The 16783-nt window shown below is 47.4% G+C and overlaps 1 protein-coding gene across 5 annotated transcripts in view; it reads right to left on the bottom strand.

Annotated features, from left to right (window-relative positions):
* LOC135553087 (chloride channel protein 2-like) overlaps positions 1-16783 on the bottom strand; it is a 213633-nt gene that overhangs the window by 29687 nt on the left and 167163 nt on the right. For 3 of the 5 annotated variants that reach the window (XM_064985180.1, XM_064985181.1, XM_064985182.1), the window contains 5 exons: positions 9055-9188; positions 8243-8433; positions 2175-2292; positions 1005-1075; positions 570-653 (listed from right to left, as the gene is read on the bottom strand). In XM_064985180.1, the coding sequence (XP_064841252.1) occupies positions 570-653; positions 1005-1075; positions 2175-2292; positions 8243-8433; positions 9055-9188 (598 nt within the window). The remainder of the gene's footprint in view (positions 1-569; positions 654-1004; positions 1076-2174; positions 2293-8242; positions 8434-9054; positions 9189-16783) is intronic. The other 2 variants (XM_064985183.1, XM_064985184.1) reach the window with 1 other exon arrangement.

Raw genomic sequence — 16783 nt, 5'->3', positions numbered from 1 at the left:
CATACCCCAAGCGACTTACAGCTGTAATCGCAGCAAAAGGTGGCGCTACAAAGTATTAACTTAAGGGGGCTGAATAATTTTGCACGCCCAATTTTTCAGTTTTTGATTTGTTAAAAAAGTTTGAAATATCCAATAAATGTCGTTCCACTTCATGATTGTGTCCCACTTGTTGTTGATTCTTCACAAAAAATACAGTTTTATATCTTTATGTTTGAAGCCTGAAATGTGACAAGAGGTCGCAAAGTTCAAGGGGGCCGAATACTTTCGCAGGGCACTGTATAGGGGCGGGCGAGTTCTCCATGACCCCTACTGACCTCTTGACCAATGAGTTTGCATTCTGACAATGTTTGTATTCAGTTTGCATTCTAACAGCCAATCAGAAGAAGAGGTCTAGGGGTCAGAGGTCAGTAATGGTTCACAGACAGGGAGGAGGACGTTCAACACTTTTGGCTCGATGGCACAGATCACAGTCCATCGGCATGGATAAGCACTGCAGTAGATGGCGATTGGTTGATTGGATGGCTGTCCAGTTGCTGGGCAGTTTCCGCAGGCATTCCCGGCGTTCTTACCACGACGGATATCCGGACACGCTTGGGTGGCCTCCTAAACTCAGGAGTCGCAGTGCCCTCTATGTTGATGTTGACATTCTTGTTCTTCCAGCGGCCAAAGACAAGAACAACATTAACACAACGCCTCCGCAATGCTGGGCAAACGCTCACCTCACCACTCTCAGAAACAGACACTTGAGTCTCCCAACCCAAGTGGCGGTGTGGAGGTGTTACTCAGAGAGAGTGGAGAGTAGGACAGTGCAGGAATGGGTTATGTGTAGGAGAGAGTTGGGAGATTCTGAGCTTGGAGGAGAGATTAGGAATAGTTTGTAGGAGGTAAGGGGAGTGTGTGTGTGTGTGTGTGTGTGTGTGTGTGTGTGTGTGTGTGTGTGTGTGTGTGTGTGTGTGTGTGTGTGTGTGTGTGTGTGTGTGAGTGTTGTAAAACAGGTGTCTCACCTCCAGGCCTTCTGTCTCAGGGTTGACACAGAAGAGATTCTTTAAGGTGCTGCTAGAGTGGTCCTGTGGACCTGAGAGTGAGAGAGAGTGAGAGAGAGTGAGAGTGAGAGAGAGAGACCATTGAAGCAGCTCAAAGTAAATCAAAAAGTACTTAGTTGTTTAATAATTTTTAAAGGTCATTGGGGGTTACAGGGGGACGGAGGGGGTGGGGGTGGTCATACAATGGATCATTTAGCTAGCAATGTGATTTTGAATTTTAGGACCCCTTTAGGAAAAAATTAAAATATATGATCAAATACTGAATTTGGCCTTTACTACTATAGCTCAGAGAAACACACAAATGGCTTGCAAAGCTGTCATCAAGGCAAAGGGTGGCAACTTTGAAGAATCTCAAAAATAAAATATATTTTGATGTGTTATTTCATAGTTTTGATGTCTTCACTATTATTCTACAATGTAGAAAATAGTAAAAATAAAGAAAAACCCTTGAATGAGTAGGTGTGTCCAAACTTTAGACTTTTTTTTTTACAACCAAAATTTTACAGATTTTTTTTTACAACCGGTATCAGTTACCTTCAGACGAGTCCCGTGACACTTGTGGGGGTCGTAGAGCTAAACGGAGAACACCATCATGTTCGTGAGAATCTCCCCTCTCCACATTTGTTTGGAGCCCAAACAGTTCGGATGCTACAAACAGTAGCTGGCACATGGACTGTAATGAATTCAGACGAGTACCACCCTCATGTTCGTGAGAATCTCCCCTCTCCACATTTGTTTGGAGCCCAAACAGTTCGGATGCTACAAACAGTAGCTGGCACATGGACTGTAATGAATTCAGACGAGTACCACCCTCATGTTCGTGAGAGTCTCCCCTTTCCATAGATTGGCCATAATAGTTTGTAGGTCAAACTGTTCAGACGCTACAGATGTTTTCATGAGAAGACCGAATTTTACCACTCTAGCTTTGCCACCTTTAACCGTAGATGCGGAAGTGCGATGTGAGCGGACGAGGTGGATTGGGAGTCATCCAATGCAAAAGAAAAGATATCTCTAGCTTAAACTGACACATTTTGATGTTACAATGCTACTATGTTATTATGTTACTTAGATTGACGCTCCGATGCATCAATCAACTCTAGGGGGTTTGTGTGTGTGTGTGTGTGTGCTTACTTGTGGGTATGGGTATCCCAGTGGGGCGGTCCACCACAGAGGGTCTCTTCAGGGCTGGCTTCAGTGGCTTCATAGAGTGGGTAGGGGTGGGACTGAAGGTAGACTCCTCTGTCGAGATCTATACACGCGCATACACACACACACACACACGCACGCACACACACGCACGTTACTATACACTCTGAATACATTTAATCAATAGTACAGTACATGTTGTACCTACAACCCTTCTACACATTCCACACATCACTGTATTTTAGTGTTGGGGGAAATGGTCCCACAGTGCGAGTTTCTTTTCACTCTGTTCTAAGTAAGAATGATCCAATAACAAGGTATACTTATAGGCAAACTCCCTAGCCAACACCCAACACTCTCACATGCAGTTCTGGACATCAACACGTGCTTCACCCCCCCCCCACACCCCCTCTCTTCCTCCTCCTCCTCTCTCCACCCATGCCTTTCCCCACCCCTCTTTATATCTAATTTGTATTTGATTGTCTTTCACTCTCCTCCTGACTCATCAATCCAATGGGATGCTCTCTATCCTGTCTCACCACCTCTATTACACCCCCCCCCCACACACACACAGCCTGGTGAAGGGAGGAATAGAAAAAGCAAGAGACGGAGAGAATGAGATGAGATTGTGAGAATATGGAGAGAGCTAAAGAAGGAGACAGAATGAAAAAGTGTGAAGAAAAGTCAATAGATCGGAGGAAACACCAGACTGAAAATATGTAGGAGAAAGTGGAGATGAGGATAGAGATGTATTAGATACTTTTTTATTTTATTAAGATCCCCATTAGCCGGCACCAAAAGCAACAGCTAGTCTTACTGGGGTCTGACACATCACGAAAAATACATTACAGACAAAAGACTTTACAATTTACATACATGTAAAAACATGTAGTCCAGTACATACACACAACAAGTAGGTCACATGGGGGAGAGACGTTGTGCCATGAGGTGTGTTGGTTTATTGGTTTTTTGAAACCATGTTTGCTGTTCACTTGCACTATATGAGATGGAAGAGAGTTCCATGTAATCATGGCTCTGTATAATACTGTACTTTTCCTTGGATTTGTTCTGGACCTGGGGACTGTGAAAAGACCCCTGGTGGCATGACTGCTGCGGTAAATGTGTATGACAGTTGACCATGCAAACAATTTGGAATTTCCAACACCTTCATCTTTTTCATAAAAATAAGAAGTGATACAGTCAGTCTTTCCTAAACTCTTAGCCAGGAGAGACTGGCATGCATAGTATTAATATTAGCGCTTTGATTACAATAAAGACCACAACATGCTGCTCTGTTCTGGGCCAGCTGCAGCTTTACTAAGTGTTTCTTAGCAGCACTTGACCATGTGACTGGACAAAAATCAAGATAAGATCAAACTAGAGCCTGTAGGATTTGCTTTGTGGAGTGTTGTGTCAAAAATGCAGAGCATCTCGTTATCATGGACAGACCTCTCCCCATCTTTACAACCATTGAATCAATGTTTTGACCATGACAGTTTACAATCTAAGGTAACACCAAGTAATTTAGTCTCCTTAACTTGCTCAACAGCCGCACAATTCATTACCAGATTCAGCTAGAACTTAGGAAATGGTTTGTACCAAATACAATGCTCTTAGTTTTAGAGATGTCCAGGACCAGTTTATTACTGGCCACCCATTCCAAAACTGACTGCAACTCTGTTAAGGGTTTCAGTAACTTCATTAGCTGCGGTTGCTGACGCATACAGAGGTGAATCATCATCATACATGGACACACATGCTTTGTTTAATGCCAGTGGCAGGTCATTGGTAAAATAGAAAAGAGTAGAGGGCCTAGAGAGCTGCCCTGTGGTACACCACACTTTACATGTTTGACATTAGAGAAGCTTCCATTAAAGAAAAACCCTCTGAGTTCTATTAGATAGATAGCTCTGAATCCACGATATGACAGAGGTTGAAAAGTTATAGCACATATGTTTTCTCAACAACAGGTTATGGTCAATAATATCAAAGGCTGCACTGAAATCTAACAGTACAGATCCCACAATCTTCTTATCACTTTCTTTCAACCAATCATCAGTCATTTCTGTCAATGCAGTACATGTTGAGTGCCCTTCTCTATAAGCATGCTGAAAGTCCAATGTTAATTTGTTTACAGAAAAATAGCATTGTATTTGGTCAAAAGAAAAGTCCAACACTTTGCCAAGAGCTGGCAGCAAGCTGATTGGTCTGCTGTTAGAACCAGTAAAGGCCGCTTTACCACTCTTGGGTAGCGGAATGATTTTGTCTTCCCTCCAGGCCTGAGGACAACAACTTTCCTCTAGGCTCAGATTAAAGATATGACAGACAGGAATGGCTATAGAGTCAGCTACCATCCTCAGTACCTTTCCATCTAAGTTATCATTTGTCACTATTGATTGAAAACAATACATTTTCCATCTCCCTCACACCAACTTTGGAAAATTAAAACTTACAATGCTTTTATTTATTTATTTATTTTTTTAGACAGAGAGGTAGAAACAAAGGGAGAAACAGAGAGAGCGAGAGCGCTGAGAGAGCTAAATGAGTGTGATGAATATCCAAACCCTGGCATCCTGGGGGGGGGGGGGGAGAGTCCTGGAGGGAAGTCCTGGGGAGAAAAGCTGAAATAAACGCTTGTTTCCCCTCTTCTTCTCCACCCCCTCCCTTCCTCTCCTCCTCTTCCCCCCACCGACCTGCTGTGAATGGCTGAGTTTCACTCCACTAGCCTGGGGCGGGGTGCAGGAGTGGTGCAGGGAGGAGGAACCAGATCAGTATTCTGAATACAGCAGTGCTAGCCCTCAAAATAAAGCTAGACATTGGCAACCACAAAACCACAATTTCAGCTGTGTGTGCCAGTGCTCTCACACACACACACACACACACACACACACACACACACACACACACACACACACACACACACACACACACACACACACACACACACACACACACACACACACACACACACACACACACACACACACACACACAGTGTGCACTGACTGCACATCCTAAGACTCTCCTTCTAGGTCTCTCTTTCTGTCGGTCCCTCTCGCTCTCCTTGGTCACTGTCTCTCTCTCCGTCGGGCCCTCTCTCTCTCCTTTGACACTGTCTCTCTTTCCGTTGGGCCCTCTCTCTCTCCTTTGTCACTGTCTCTCTCTCCGTCGGGCCCTCTCTCTCTCTCCTTTATCACGGTCTCTCTCTCTCCGTCGGGCCCTCTCGCTCTCCTTTGTCACTGTCTCTCTTTCCGTCGGGCCCTATCTCTCTCCTTTGTCACTGTCTCTCTCTCCGTCGGTCCCTCTCTCTCTCCTTCGTCACTGTCTCTCTCTCCGTCGGGCCCTCTCTCTCTCCATTGTCACTGTCTCTCTCTCCGTCGGTCCCTCTCGCTCTCCTTTGTCACTGTCTCTCTCCGTCGGTCCCTCTCTCTCCTTTGTCACTGTCTCTCTCTCCGTCGGTCCCTCTAGCTCTCCTTTGTCACTGTCTCTCTCTGTCGGGCCCTCTCGCTCTCCTTTGTCACTGTCTCTCTCTCCGTCGGTCCCTCTCTCTCTCCTTTGTCACTGTCTCTCTCTCCTTTGGGCCCTCTCTCTCTCTGTTCAATTCAATTCAAGGGCTTTATTGGCATGGGAAACATATTTTAACATTGCCAAAGTAAGTGAAGTAGATAATAAAAGTGAAATAAACAATAAAAATGAACAGTAAACATTACACTCACAGAAGTTCCAAAAGAATAAAGAAATTTCAAATGTTATAATGTCTACATACAGTGTTGTGGCAATAGGTCACAAATCTTGCTGCTGTGATGGCACACCGTGGTATTTCACGCAGTAGACATGGGAGTTTATCAAAATTGGGTTTGTTCTCAAATTCTTTGTGGATCTGTGTAATCTGAGGGAAATAGGTGTCTCTAATATGGTCATACATTGGGCAGGAGGTTAGGAAGTGCAGCTCAGTTTACACCTCATTTTGTGTGCACATAGCCTGTGTTCTCTTAGGAGCCAGGTCTGCCTACAGCTGCCTTTCTTAATAGCAAGGCTATGCTCACTGAGTCTGTACATAGTCAAAGCTTTCCTTAAGTTTGAGTCACAGTGGTCAGGTGTTATGCTACTGTGTACTGTCTATTTCGGGCCAAATAGCATTTGTTTCTCTCTAACTCTCCTTCTCTGTCAGTCCCTCTGTTTGTTTTTCAGTCATTTAAGAACAAATTCTTATTTTCAATGACAGCCTACCCCAGCCAAACCCGGATGACGCTGTGCCAATTGTGCGCCGCCATATGAGACTCCCAATCACTGCAGGATGTGATAAAGCCTGAATTCGAACCAGGGACTGTAGTTATGCCTCTTGCACTAACATGCAATGCCTTAGACCACTGAGACACTCGGGAGCCCAGCCTCTCCTTCTGTTTCTCTCTCTGTCAGTTTCTCACTCCTTCTTTCACTGCCTCTCGCTCACTCTGTCTATTATTGATGGGACAATAAAGGCTTGTTAAAACTGTTTCTCTCACATATCAACCATGGGACTAGAACGATTTTATATCATTTTATTTGTTTTCTCATATTGGTTGTCAAATGGAGCCAGTGAAGCAGATGGAGCCAGCTACCACTGTATTTGCTATAGTTCTGGTTCTCCTGTGTCTCTAAGCTGACCTGGTATCCTATCCTCCTCCACTGATCCAGTCTTCAAGACGTTTTGGGTAAAAATCCAAACTTATACAGCGTTATGTGTACTGTTAGCTTGGTGTGGTACTGGGGATTCCAGACATGACTGGCCTAATAGTGTGTACTGTTAGCTTGGTGTGGTACAGGGGACTCCAGACATGACTGACCTAATAGTGTGTACTGTTAGCTTGGTGTGGTACAGGGGACTCCAGACATGACTGGCCTCATAGTGTGTACTGTTAGCTTGGTGTGGTACTGGGGATTCCAGACATGACTGACCTCATAGTGTGTACTGTTAGCTTGGTGTGGTACTGGGGACTCCAGACATGACTGACCTCATAGTGTGTACTGTTAGCTTGGTGTGGTACAGGGGACTCCAGACATGACTGACCTCATAGTGTGTACTGTTAGCTTGGTGTGGTACTGGGGATTCCAGACATGACTGGCCTAATAGTGTGTACTGTTAGCTTGGTGTGGTACTGGGGAATCCAGACATGACTGGCCTAATAGTGTGTACTGTTAGCTTGGTGTGGTACTGGGGACTCCAGACATGACTGACCTCATAGTGTGTACTGTTAGCTTGGTGTGGTACTGGGGACTCCAGACATGACTGGCCTAATAGTGTGTACTGTTAGCTTGGTGTGGTACTGGGGATTCCAGACATGACTGACCTCATAGTGTGTACTGTTAGCTTGGTGTGGTACTGGGGACTCCAGACATGACTGGCCTAATAGTGTGTACTGTTAGCTTGGTGTGGTACTGGGGACTCCAGACATGACTGGCCTAATAGTGTGTACTGTTAGCTTGGTGTGGTACTGGGGACTCCAGACATGACTGGCCTAATAGTGTGTACTGTTAGCTTGGTGTGGTACTGGGGATTCCAGACATGACTGGCCTAATAGTGTGTACTGTTAGCTTGGTGTGGTACTGGGGACTCCAGACATGACTGACCTCATAGTGTGTACTGTTAGCTTGGTGTGGTACTGGGGATTCCAGACATGACTGACCTCATAGTGTGTACTGTTAGCTTGGTGTGGTACTGGGGATTCCAGACATGACTGACCTAATAGTGTGTACTGTTAGCTTGGTGTGGTACTGGGGACTCCAGACATGACTGACCTCATAGTGTGTACTGTTAGCTTGGTGTGGTACTGGGGACTCCAGACATGACTGACCTCAAAGAGTGTAACGTTTAGCTTGGTGTGGTACTGGGGATTCCAGACATGACTGACCTCATAGTGTGTACTGTTAGCTTGGTGTGGTACTGGGGACTCCAGACATGATGACCTCATAGTGTGTACTGTTAGCTTGGTGTGGTACTGGGGACTCCAGACATGACTGACCTCAAAGAGTGTAACGTTTAGCTCGGTGTGGGTTGTTAAGACTGTACTTACCTGGAACCGGACCTCCTGGTTAACCCTCTGGGAGCCGTCCTCGCTGCCCGGATGGGAGACCATCGACAAGCGCTTCTTCTCAGCAGTAGCCCGGTCTCTCAGGTACTCCAGTCTCCGTGGCCGACCCAGCTGTAGGGACAGGAGGGCCTGGAGCTGGGCACGCTCAATAGAACCCAGCAGGATCATCGACTCTGAGGGGTGGGGGAGAGAGAGGGAGAGAGAGAAGGGAGGGAGGAGGGGGAGTGAGAAGGGGTGATGATGAGGTAGAAAAAAGGAGGGGGAGAGAGAAAGAGAGCAGGGAAAGTGAGGGGCAGCAAGGGAGAGATGGATGGAGAGATATGAGATGAGAGTGCAAGTAAGAAGGGAATGGGGTGATGAAGAGAGGACAGATATGATGGGATGAAAGGCAGAGGAGAGACAGATGAGAATAAAAAGAAGAGGGATGATGGAAGAGAAGAGAAATAGAGAGAGAGGGGCCAGGAGATTAGAATGAGAGAGGAGGGGGAGATGTGATGGAGGAGAGGAGAAAGAGAGGTCTTCTAGAGCAGTTGTTAATGTGCAGGGGACTCCTAACACATGTGTGTGTACACAACGGGGTGTGTATGAGGGTTGTGTTGGTTTGTTTAAAATAATTGCCCCAGCTAATTGCTTTGGCATCGCTACACAATTACAACAGACTTGGCATACTGTATAAGAATATATAACTTGAATATGTGTGTGGGGGAGTATTTATTTGACGGAAAATGTTCTGTAGTGTGTGTAATTTGTGTGTGTGTCTGCGCATGTAAAGTATGAGTATGTGCTTGTCTCACCACTGGACTCAAGCAGGGCCAGGGTCTTGAGGTGTCCAGCCAGCAGTACATCATGCAGGTCTCTGTAGCAGCAGTTGAGGGTGATGTAGGTCACATCCCTGATCATGATGTCCTCCACACGAATATTATACTTCCTGAATGACGATAGGAGAGAGGGGTGATGAGGGGAAGAGTGGAAGAGAGGGAGGGGTTATTAGCACCACCTATACAGTCAGTGAGTGATAACGATTAGAAAATCGGAGTGAAAAGTTAAGCCCCCCAAAAAATGTCATCTGTCAATTCCTCTGTCCTTTCAGAGGTGACTGTGGAACAACATCCTAGTCAGTCCTGAACTTATTGCTACAGAGGTGAGGTTGCATCCGGACGTAATAGTTGTACTGTATAGGAGGTGACTGTGTGAGAGAGCAGGTTCTGCCTCAGAATATTTGTGGTTCTACCCGGTTTCTGTACACCAATACAATAACCCCCTCTGTAGCTTTAAACCAGGGAATCAGTTCCCAAGTATTCCCACAAATAAAAAAAGTAATATGTGATAGTTTCTCAATGTAAATAAGGTATGAAATTATTGTTCTTTTCAAATGCAATCCCTTTTTAGACTTAGTTGTGGTCAATGTGCAGTGCACAAATTATTATAATTACGTTCCGGCCCCCCGACCAGCCGCTCCGACAAACATCGGCCCACGTTTGAATCTAGTTGCCTAGCCCTGCTTTAAACCAATCCAATAATCCTCTATACAGCAGACCTTATATACTGAGCACTTCAATGGTTCTGAAACCAACAAACAGAACCCTGTCTCTTACTGTATCTGTCTCATAACTTCAGAGTACAGTGGACTGTAGGCACATTGCCACACACACACACACACACACACACACACACACAGAAAAAGTGATGTGCATGTAATTGTTGCATCACCTCGCTCTCCAACCAGCTAGATGGTGCCGACAGACATGGCGGCTCTAATTCTAGCAACTTTGCAGTATTTTATTTTTTGTATTTTATTTCTCGCATTAAAGCCCAGAAAGTTTGTGTTATTACATACAACCAGAAATAACTTTTGGATATCAGAGCGGCGGTAACTCACCAGCATTATGACCAGAATTACGACTTTCCCAAATTGGATCCTTTGTTTGTACCACTCAGGGCAATTGAACTTATCCCAGAGGCTGCTCCAAGACGCTGACGGCGAAGAAGAGGTATTCGGAGTGGACTTCTAGTCCGACTCAGGAGGTGTATATTACTCGCTAGCGTTCAGTCTTTGGACAACAAAGTAGACGAGCTCAGGATGAGGATCTCCTTCCAGAGAGACATCAGGGACTGTAACATACTCTGCATCACGGAATCCTGGCTCTCTCCGGGTATACTGTCCCCGTCCATACAGCCAGCTGGGTTCTCAGAACATCGCGCAGACAGGAATAAAGAATTCTCAGAGAAGAAGAAAGACGGGAGTGTATGTTTCATGATTAACTACTCATGGTGTGATTGTGATAATGTACAGAAACTCAAGTCCTTTGCTCACCCGACCTAGAATACCCCACAATCAAATGCCGACCGTATTACCTCCCAAGAGAATTCTCTTTGGTTATAGTCACAGCCATTTATATTCCCCATCAAGCCGATACCACGACGGCCCACTGGACTTGGTGCAAACTGGAAACCACATATCCTGATGCCGCATATTTTTTTTAGCTAGGGATTTTAACAAAGCAAAGTTGAGGAAAACGCTACTGAAGTTCTATCAACACATTGAGTACTGTAGTTCTCGTGCTGCTAAAACACTCAGCTACTGCTACCCCAACTTCCGGGATACCTACAAGGAAATTATTGTCCTCCCTTTGGAAAATCAGATCATCCCTTTATTTTGCTCATCCCTTCCTATAGGCAGAAATTCAAAAAGGAAGTACTTGGCCTGAGGTCTATTCAACTCTCGTCTGACCAATCAGAATCCATGCTTCTGTCAGGATTTGGCCAGGGTTGTTCCGGGTTTTGGTCACTAGATGCCCCCATTGTGCTTTTTGACCTTGTGTTTTTTCCCTTGTTCCCCATTATTATTTGCACCTGTGCCTCGTTTCCCCTGATTGTATTTAAACCCTTAGTTTCCCTCAGTTCTGTGCTCTGTGTTTGTATGTTAGCACCCAGCCCTAGTGTTCTGTGTATTCTTGTCGATTCCGGTGGATGCTCTTGTGGAATTCTGTTTTTGGTTTCGAGTATCTCTTGAGGCTTTTTGTGCTATTCCTACCACCTTTTGGATTTGCCATTTTTTGTATTGAAGGACTTCTCCTTTTTACTTTATTAAATACACCGTCTTAAGTACTGCTGTGTCTGCCTCATCTTCCAGGTTCTGCTGACTATTCGTGGCTCAGTTGGTTAAGTGACTGTTTCTCACTCCGGAGACCCAGGTTCGTAACCGGGTCCTGACAGAAACACAGAGCCAAAAATGAACCCAGAGGCAGCCAGTTCCCAGGACCTTTTTGCCATGCTGTCCCACCACCAGGAGACTGTCCAACGCCACGAAGCCGCCCTGGTTCAGCAAGAGGCCTTAATGGCTAGACATTCTCATCTTCTGTCGGAGATGCTGACTTCCATTAAGCAAATATCTGATCGTCTTACCCCGGCAACAGTTCCCGTCCCAGTACCTCAGATTCACGTACCCATGGCAGTTAACCCCCTGGCTGAACCTCGTCTTCCACCTCCCCAACGGTTCTCAAGTGATCCAAGTGCTTGTAAAGGGTTTCTCACCCAATGTTCTCTCTCCTTTGAGCTACAACCCTCGTCGTTTCCCACCGACCGGTCTAAGATCGCTTATATCATCACCCTGCTGTCGGAAAAAGCCCTGGCCTGGGCTACTGCTGTGTGGGATGCCCATAGTTCCTGCTGTGCCAGCTACTCTGCCTTTGCTGAGGAATTCAAACGAGTGTTTCAAGGCCCAAGCAGTGGTTCTGACTCAGCCAAACAGCTCCTGACTCTCCACCAAGGTTGGCGCAGCGTGACGGACTATGCCATCCAGTTCCGCACGGTGGCAGCAGCAAGTGGCTGGAACAACGAGGCGCTCACGGTGTGCTTTCTGAAAGGCCTTTCCGACACTACCCAAGATGAACTGGCCACTCGGGAACCACAGGACAATCTCGAGTCCCTGATCAAGTTGGCCTCACGCATTGACCAGCGTCTGAGAGAGAGAGAACTCAACCGTAGACCTCTAGCCCCTATCAGTCCCAGCTCCGAGTCCCCACCTTTATCCTCGCTGGCTCCATCGGAACCCATGCAGATTGGACGCATCTCCCAGGCTGAGAGAGACCGCCGGATGAGGGAGCGACGCTGTCTATATTGCGGAAAACCGGGCCATTTCCGTTCCACGTGTCCCGGGCTCCAGGGAAACGCTCTGTCCCGTACAGACCGGGGGGAACTGTAACGGGAAACATAACCTCCTCCCATCCGTCCAACTCCCGTCTGCTCATTCCAGTCACCCTCTCCTGGGACAACCACAAGCTTCACCTTCAAGCCTTGATAGACTCTGGAGCCGCAGGTAACTTCATGGATGGTGTCTGGGCGAAGGAGAATGGCGTTCCCTCTGAACCTCTAAGTGAACCCATGAGGGTCACTACATTGGATGGAAGCCCTTTGGGATCTGGACTTGTCACTCATGTCACTACCTCCTTGCGACTTTCAGTTTCACAACACCAGGAATTGATGAACTTTCATTTGATCTCCTGTTCCGAGTTCCCTCTCGTCCTTGGATACCCCTGGCTTCACAGCCATAACCCTCACATCGACTGGTCTGTGGGCACTATCAAGCAGTGGGGTCCTACGTGCCAAGCTACTTGTATTTTCCAGAATTCCCCGAGTTCTACTCCCGAGTCTTTAGAATCCATCGACCTGACCCGAGTTCCCGAGTGTTACCATGACTTCAAACTGGTGTTTAGCAAACAGAGGGCCACCATGCTACCACCCCATAGACCTTACGATTGCCCCATCGACCTGTTTCCGGGCACTTGGCCCCCCAGGGGTCGGATCTTTTCCCTATCTCCACCCGAACAAGCTGCTATGGATACCTACATCAAGGACGCTCTGGAAGCAGGCCTCATGCGTCCATCCACCTCCCCGGCGGGAGCAGGGTTTTTCTTTGTGGCCAAGAAAGACGGTGGATTACGTCCTTGCATCGACTACCGGGGACTCAATGCCATAACCGTCCGTAACCGTTACCCGCTACCCCTTATGACCACAGCCTTCGAGCTGCTCCAGGAAGCAGTTGTTTTCACTAAGCTTGACCTGCGGAACGCATACCATCTTGTGCGGATCAGACCTGGTGACGAGTGGAAGACCGCTTTCAACACGCCTACTGGTCACTATGAATACTTGGTGATGCCCTTCGGCCTGACCAACGCCCCAGCGGTGTTCCAAGCGCTCATAAACGATGTGCTTAGGGATATGCTTAACATATTTGTGTTCGTTTACTTGGATGTCATCCTCATCTTTTCGAGCTCCCTTCAAGAACACACTAAGCATGTCAGACAAGTACTCAAACGCCTCCTGGACAGCCATCTGTACGTTAAGCCGGAAAAATGTGAATTCCATTCATCCCGAGTACAATTCCTGGGATTTGTAGTGGAACCCGGTCGAGTCCAAATGGACCCCAGGAAGGTAGGGGCGGTAGTGGATTGGCCCACCCCCAAATCCGTTAAGGAAGTTCAGCGTTTCCTGGGCTTCACAAACTTTTACCGCAAGTTCATCAAGAACTTCAGCTTGGTGGCAGCCCCTCTCTCAGCTTTAACCAAGGGTGGCAATGCAAGGTTTTTTTGTGGGGAAGAGAAGCTGAGATGGCCTTCCAAGGACTCAAGCAGCGCGTTCTCTCTGCTCCCATCCTGATACTACCGACTACGGATGAACCATTTGTGGTGGAGGTAGACGCATCAGAGGTTGGTGTTGGAGCTGTCCTGTCTCAGAGGGGTGAAGACAAGAAGCTTCATCCGTGCGCTTTCTTCTCACACCGGCTTACCCCGACTGAGAGGAACTACGATGTGGGGGATCGTGAACTCCTAGCGGTTAAGATGGCATTGAAGGAATGGAGACACTGGCTCGAGGGGGCTTCTCACCCGTTTCAAGTGCTTACGGACCACAAAAATCTGGAGTATATCCAGCAGGCGAAGCGGTTGAACTCTAGACAAGCTAGATGGTCTCTTTTCTTCAATCGATTCCAGTTTATTCTCACCTATCGGCCCGGGTCGAAGAATCTCAAACCGGATGCCCTGTCCCGAGTCTACGCTCCTGCCATTCGAGATGACACGGACATGCCTGTCCTTCCTGCTGCTAAGATTGTGGCTCCGATCTCGTGGCAAGTTGAGGATACCGTGAGATGTGCTCAAGCTAGCGAACCGGACCCGAAAGGAGGTCCTGCCAATCGGTTGTTTGTCCCCAAGGCAGTGAGGACTCAGGTCCTTCTGTGGGGGCACTCCTCTCGCCTCACCTGTCATCTGGGCGTAGGTCGCACCTTGGAGTTCATCCAGCGTAAGTTCTGGTGGCCTACCATAAGAGAAGACGTTGCCACTTTCGTCAATGCCTGTCCCGTGTGCTGCCAGGGCAAATCTTCTCACCTCCGCCCTCAAGGACTCCTTCACCCTTTACCTGTTCCCCACAGACCCTGGTCCCATATCTCATTGGACTTTATTACTGGACTTCCTCCATCCCATGGCAATACTACTATCCTAGTCATAATCGACAGGTTTTCTAAGGCGGCCAGGTTCGTCCCTCTGACTAAGTTACCTTCTGCCAAGGAAACGGCTGAGTTGGTAATTAATCATGTGTTCCGAGTCTTCGGCATTCCTCAAGATATGGTTTCTGACAGAGGTCCCCAGTTCGCCTCAAGGTTTTGGAAGGCCTTCTGCCAACTCATGGGGGCTTCTGCCAGTCTATCTTCAGGGTACCATCCGGAGTCCAACGGCCAAACAGAGAGGATGAATCAAGAGCTGGAAACCACCCTCCGATGTATGACTCGTGACAACCCGTCCACATGGTCATCCTTTATTGTTTGGGCCGAATACGCGCACAACACCTTGCGCTCCTCCTCCACTGGTATGTCCCCGCACGAGTGTCAGTTTGGCTATGCTCCTCCATTGTTCCCGGACCAGGAGGCAGAAGTCAGAGTGCCTTCAGCCTTGAAGTTCGTCAGACGCTGTCGGCTTATGTGGAGGAAGACCCGTCTTAATCTTATGCGTTCCTCACAGAGGTACCAACAACAAGCCAACAGACGTCGCCGTCCCGGGCCTACCCTGCGCCCGGCCAGAGAGTCTGGCTCTCCACAAGAAACTTACCTCTACGGGTGGAGTCTCGCAAGCTGTCCCAAAAATACATCGGTCCCTTCAAGGTTGCCAGGAGAGTTAACCCAGTTTCTTATCGCCTACACTTACCCAGATCCCTTAAGATTAATCCCACATTTCACATTTCATTGTTAAAACCTGTTGTTTTTTCTCCCCTTGTCCCGGCAGACAGACCTACCCCTCCGCCTCGTGTCATTGGAGGCCAGCCGGCTTATACCGTCCATCGGATACTGGATTCCCGCCGGGTGCAGCGGTCCTGGCAGTATCTGGTGGACTGGGAAGGCTACGGTCCCGAGGAGTGCTCCTGGGTTCCTGCCAAAGATATCCTGGATCCTGACCTCATTCGTCAGTTCAGGGCCCTCCACCCTGAGAGAGCTGGTAGGAACGTCAGGAGCCGTTCCTAGGGGAGGGATTCTGTCAGGATTTGGCCAGGGTTGTTCCGGGTTTTGGTCACTAGATGCCCCCATTGTGCTTTTTGACCTTATGTTTTTTCCCTTGTTCCCCATTATTATTTGCACCTGTACCTCGTTTTCCCCTGATTGTATTTAAACCCTTAGTTTCCCTCAGTTCTGTGCTCTGTGTTTGTATGTTAGCACCCAGCCCTAGTGTTCTGTGTTTTCCTGTCGATTCCGGTGGATGCTCTTGTGGAATTCTGTTTTTGTTTTTGAGTGTCTCTTGAGGCTTTTTTGTGCTATTCCTACCACCTTTTGGATTTGCCATTTTTGTATTTAAGGACTTCTCCTTTTTACTTTATTAAATACACCGTCTTAAGTACTGCTGTGTCTGCCTCATCTTCTGGGTTCTGCTGACTATTCGTGGCTCAGTTGGTTAAGTGACTGTTTCTCACTCCGGAGACCCAGGTTCGTAACCGGGTCCTGACAGCTTCAAGATTGTTTTGGTCACCCGGACTGGAATATGTTCAGGGTAGCCTCTGAGAATAACATTGACGTACGTATACATTGACATGGTAACTGAGTTCATAAGGAAGTGTATAGTGGATGTTGTTCCTACTGTGACTATTAAAACCTACTCAAAACAGAAACCGTGGATAGATGGCAGCATTTGCGCAAAACTGAAAGTGGAAACCACCGCATTAAACCATGGCAAGGTGACTGGGAATATGGTTGAATTCAAACAGTGTAGTTATTCAGTAAGGCATTCAGTAAGGCAATCTAAGGAAAAAAGTCAGTAGAGAGACAAAGTGGAGTCGCAATTCAATGGCTCAGATACAAGATGTATGTGACAGGATCTACAGACAACCACAGATTACAAAGGGAAAACCAGCCACGTCGCTGACAACGATGTCTTGCTCCCAGACGAGCTTAACACCTTCTTTGCCCGCTCTCAAGGACTGTGGGCTCTCGTTCTCTGTGGCCGACGTGAGTAGGACATTTAAATGCGTTAACCCTCGCAAGGC

Source organism: Oncorhynchus masou, chromosome 13 (genome assembly GCF_036934945.1).
Source record: "Oncorhynchus masou masou isolate Uvic2021 chromosome 13, UVic_Omas_1.1, whole genome shotgun sequence".
NCBI classification, from domain to species: Eukaryota; Metazoa; Chordata; class Actinopteri; order Salmoniformes; family Salmonidae; genus Oncorhynchus; species Oncorhynchus masou.
This window is presented reverse-complemented; position numbering and strand designations above follow the sequence as displayed.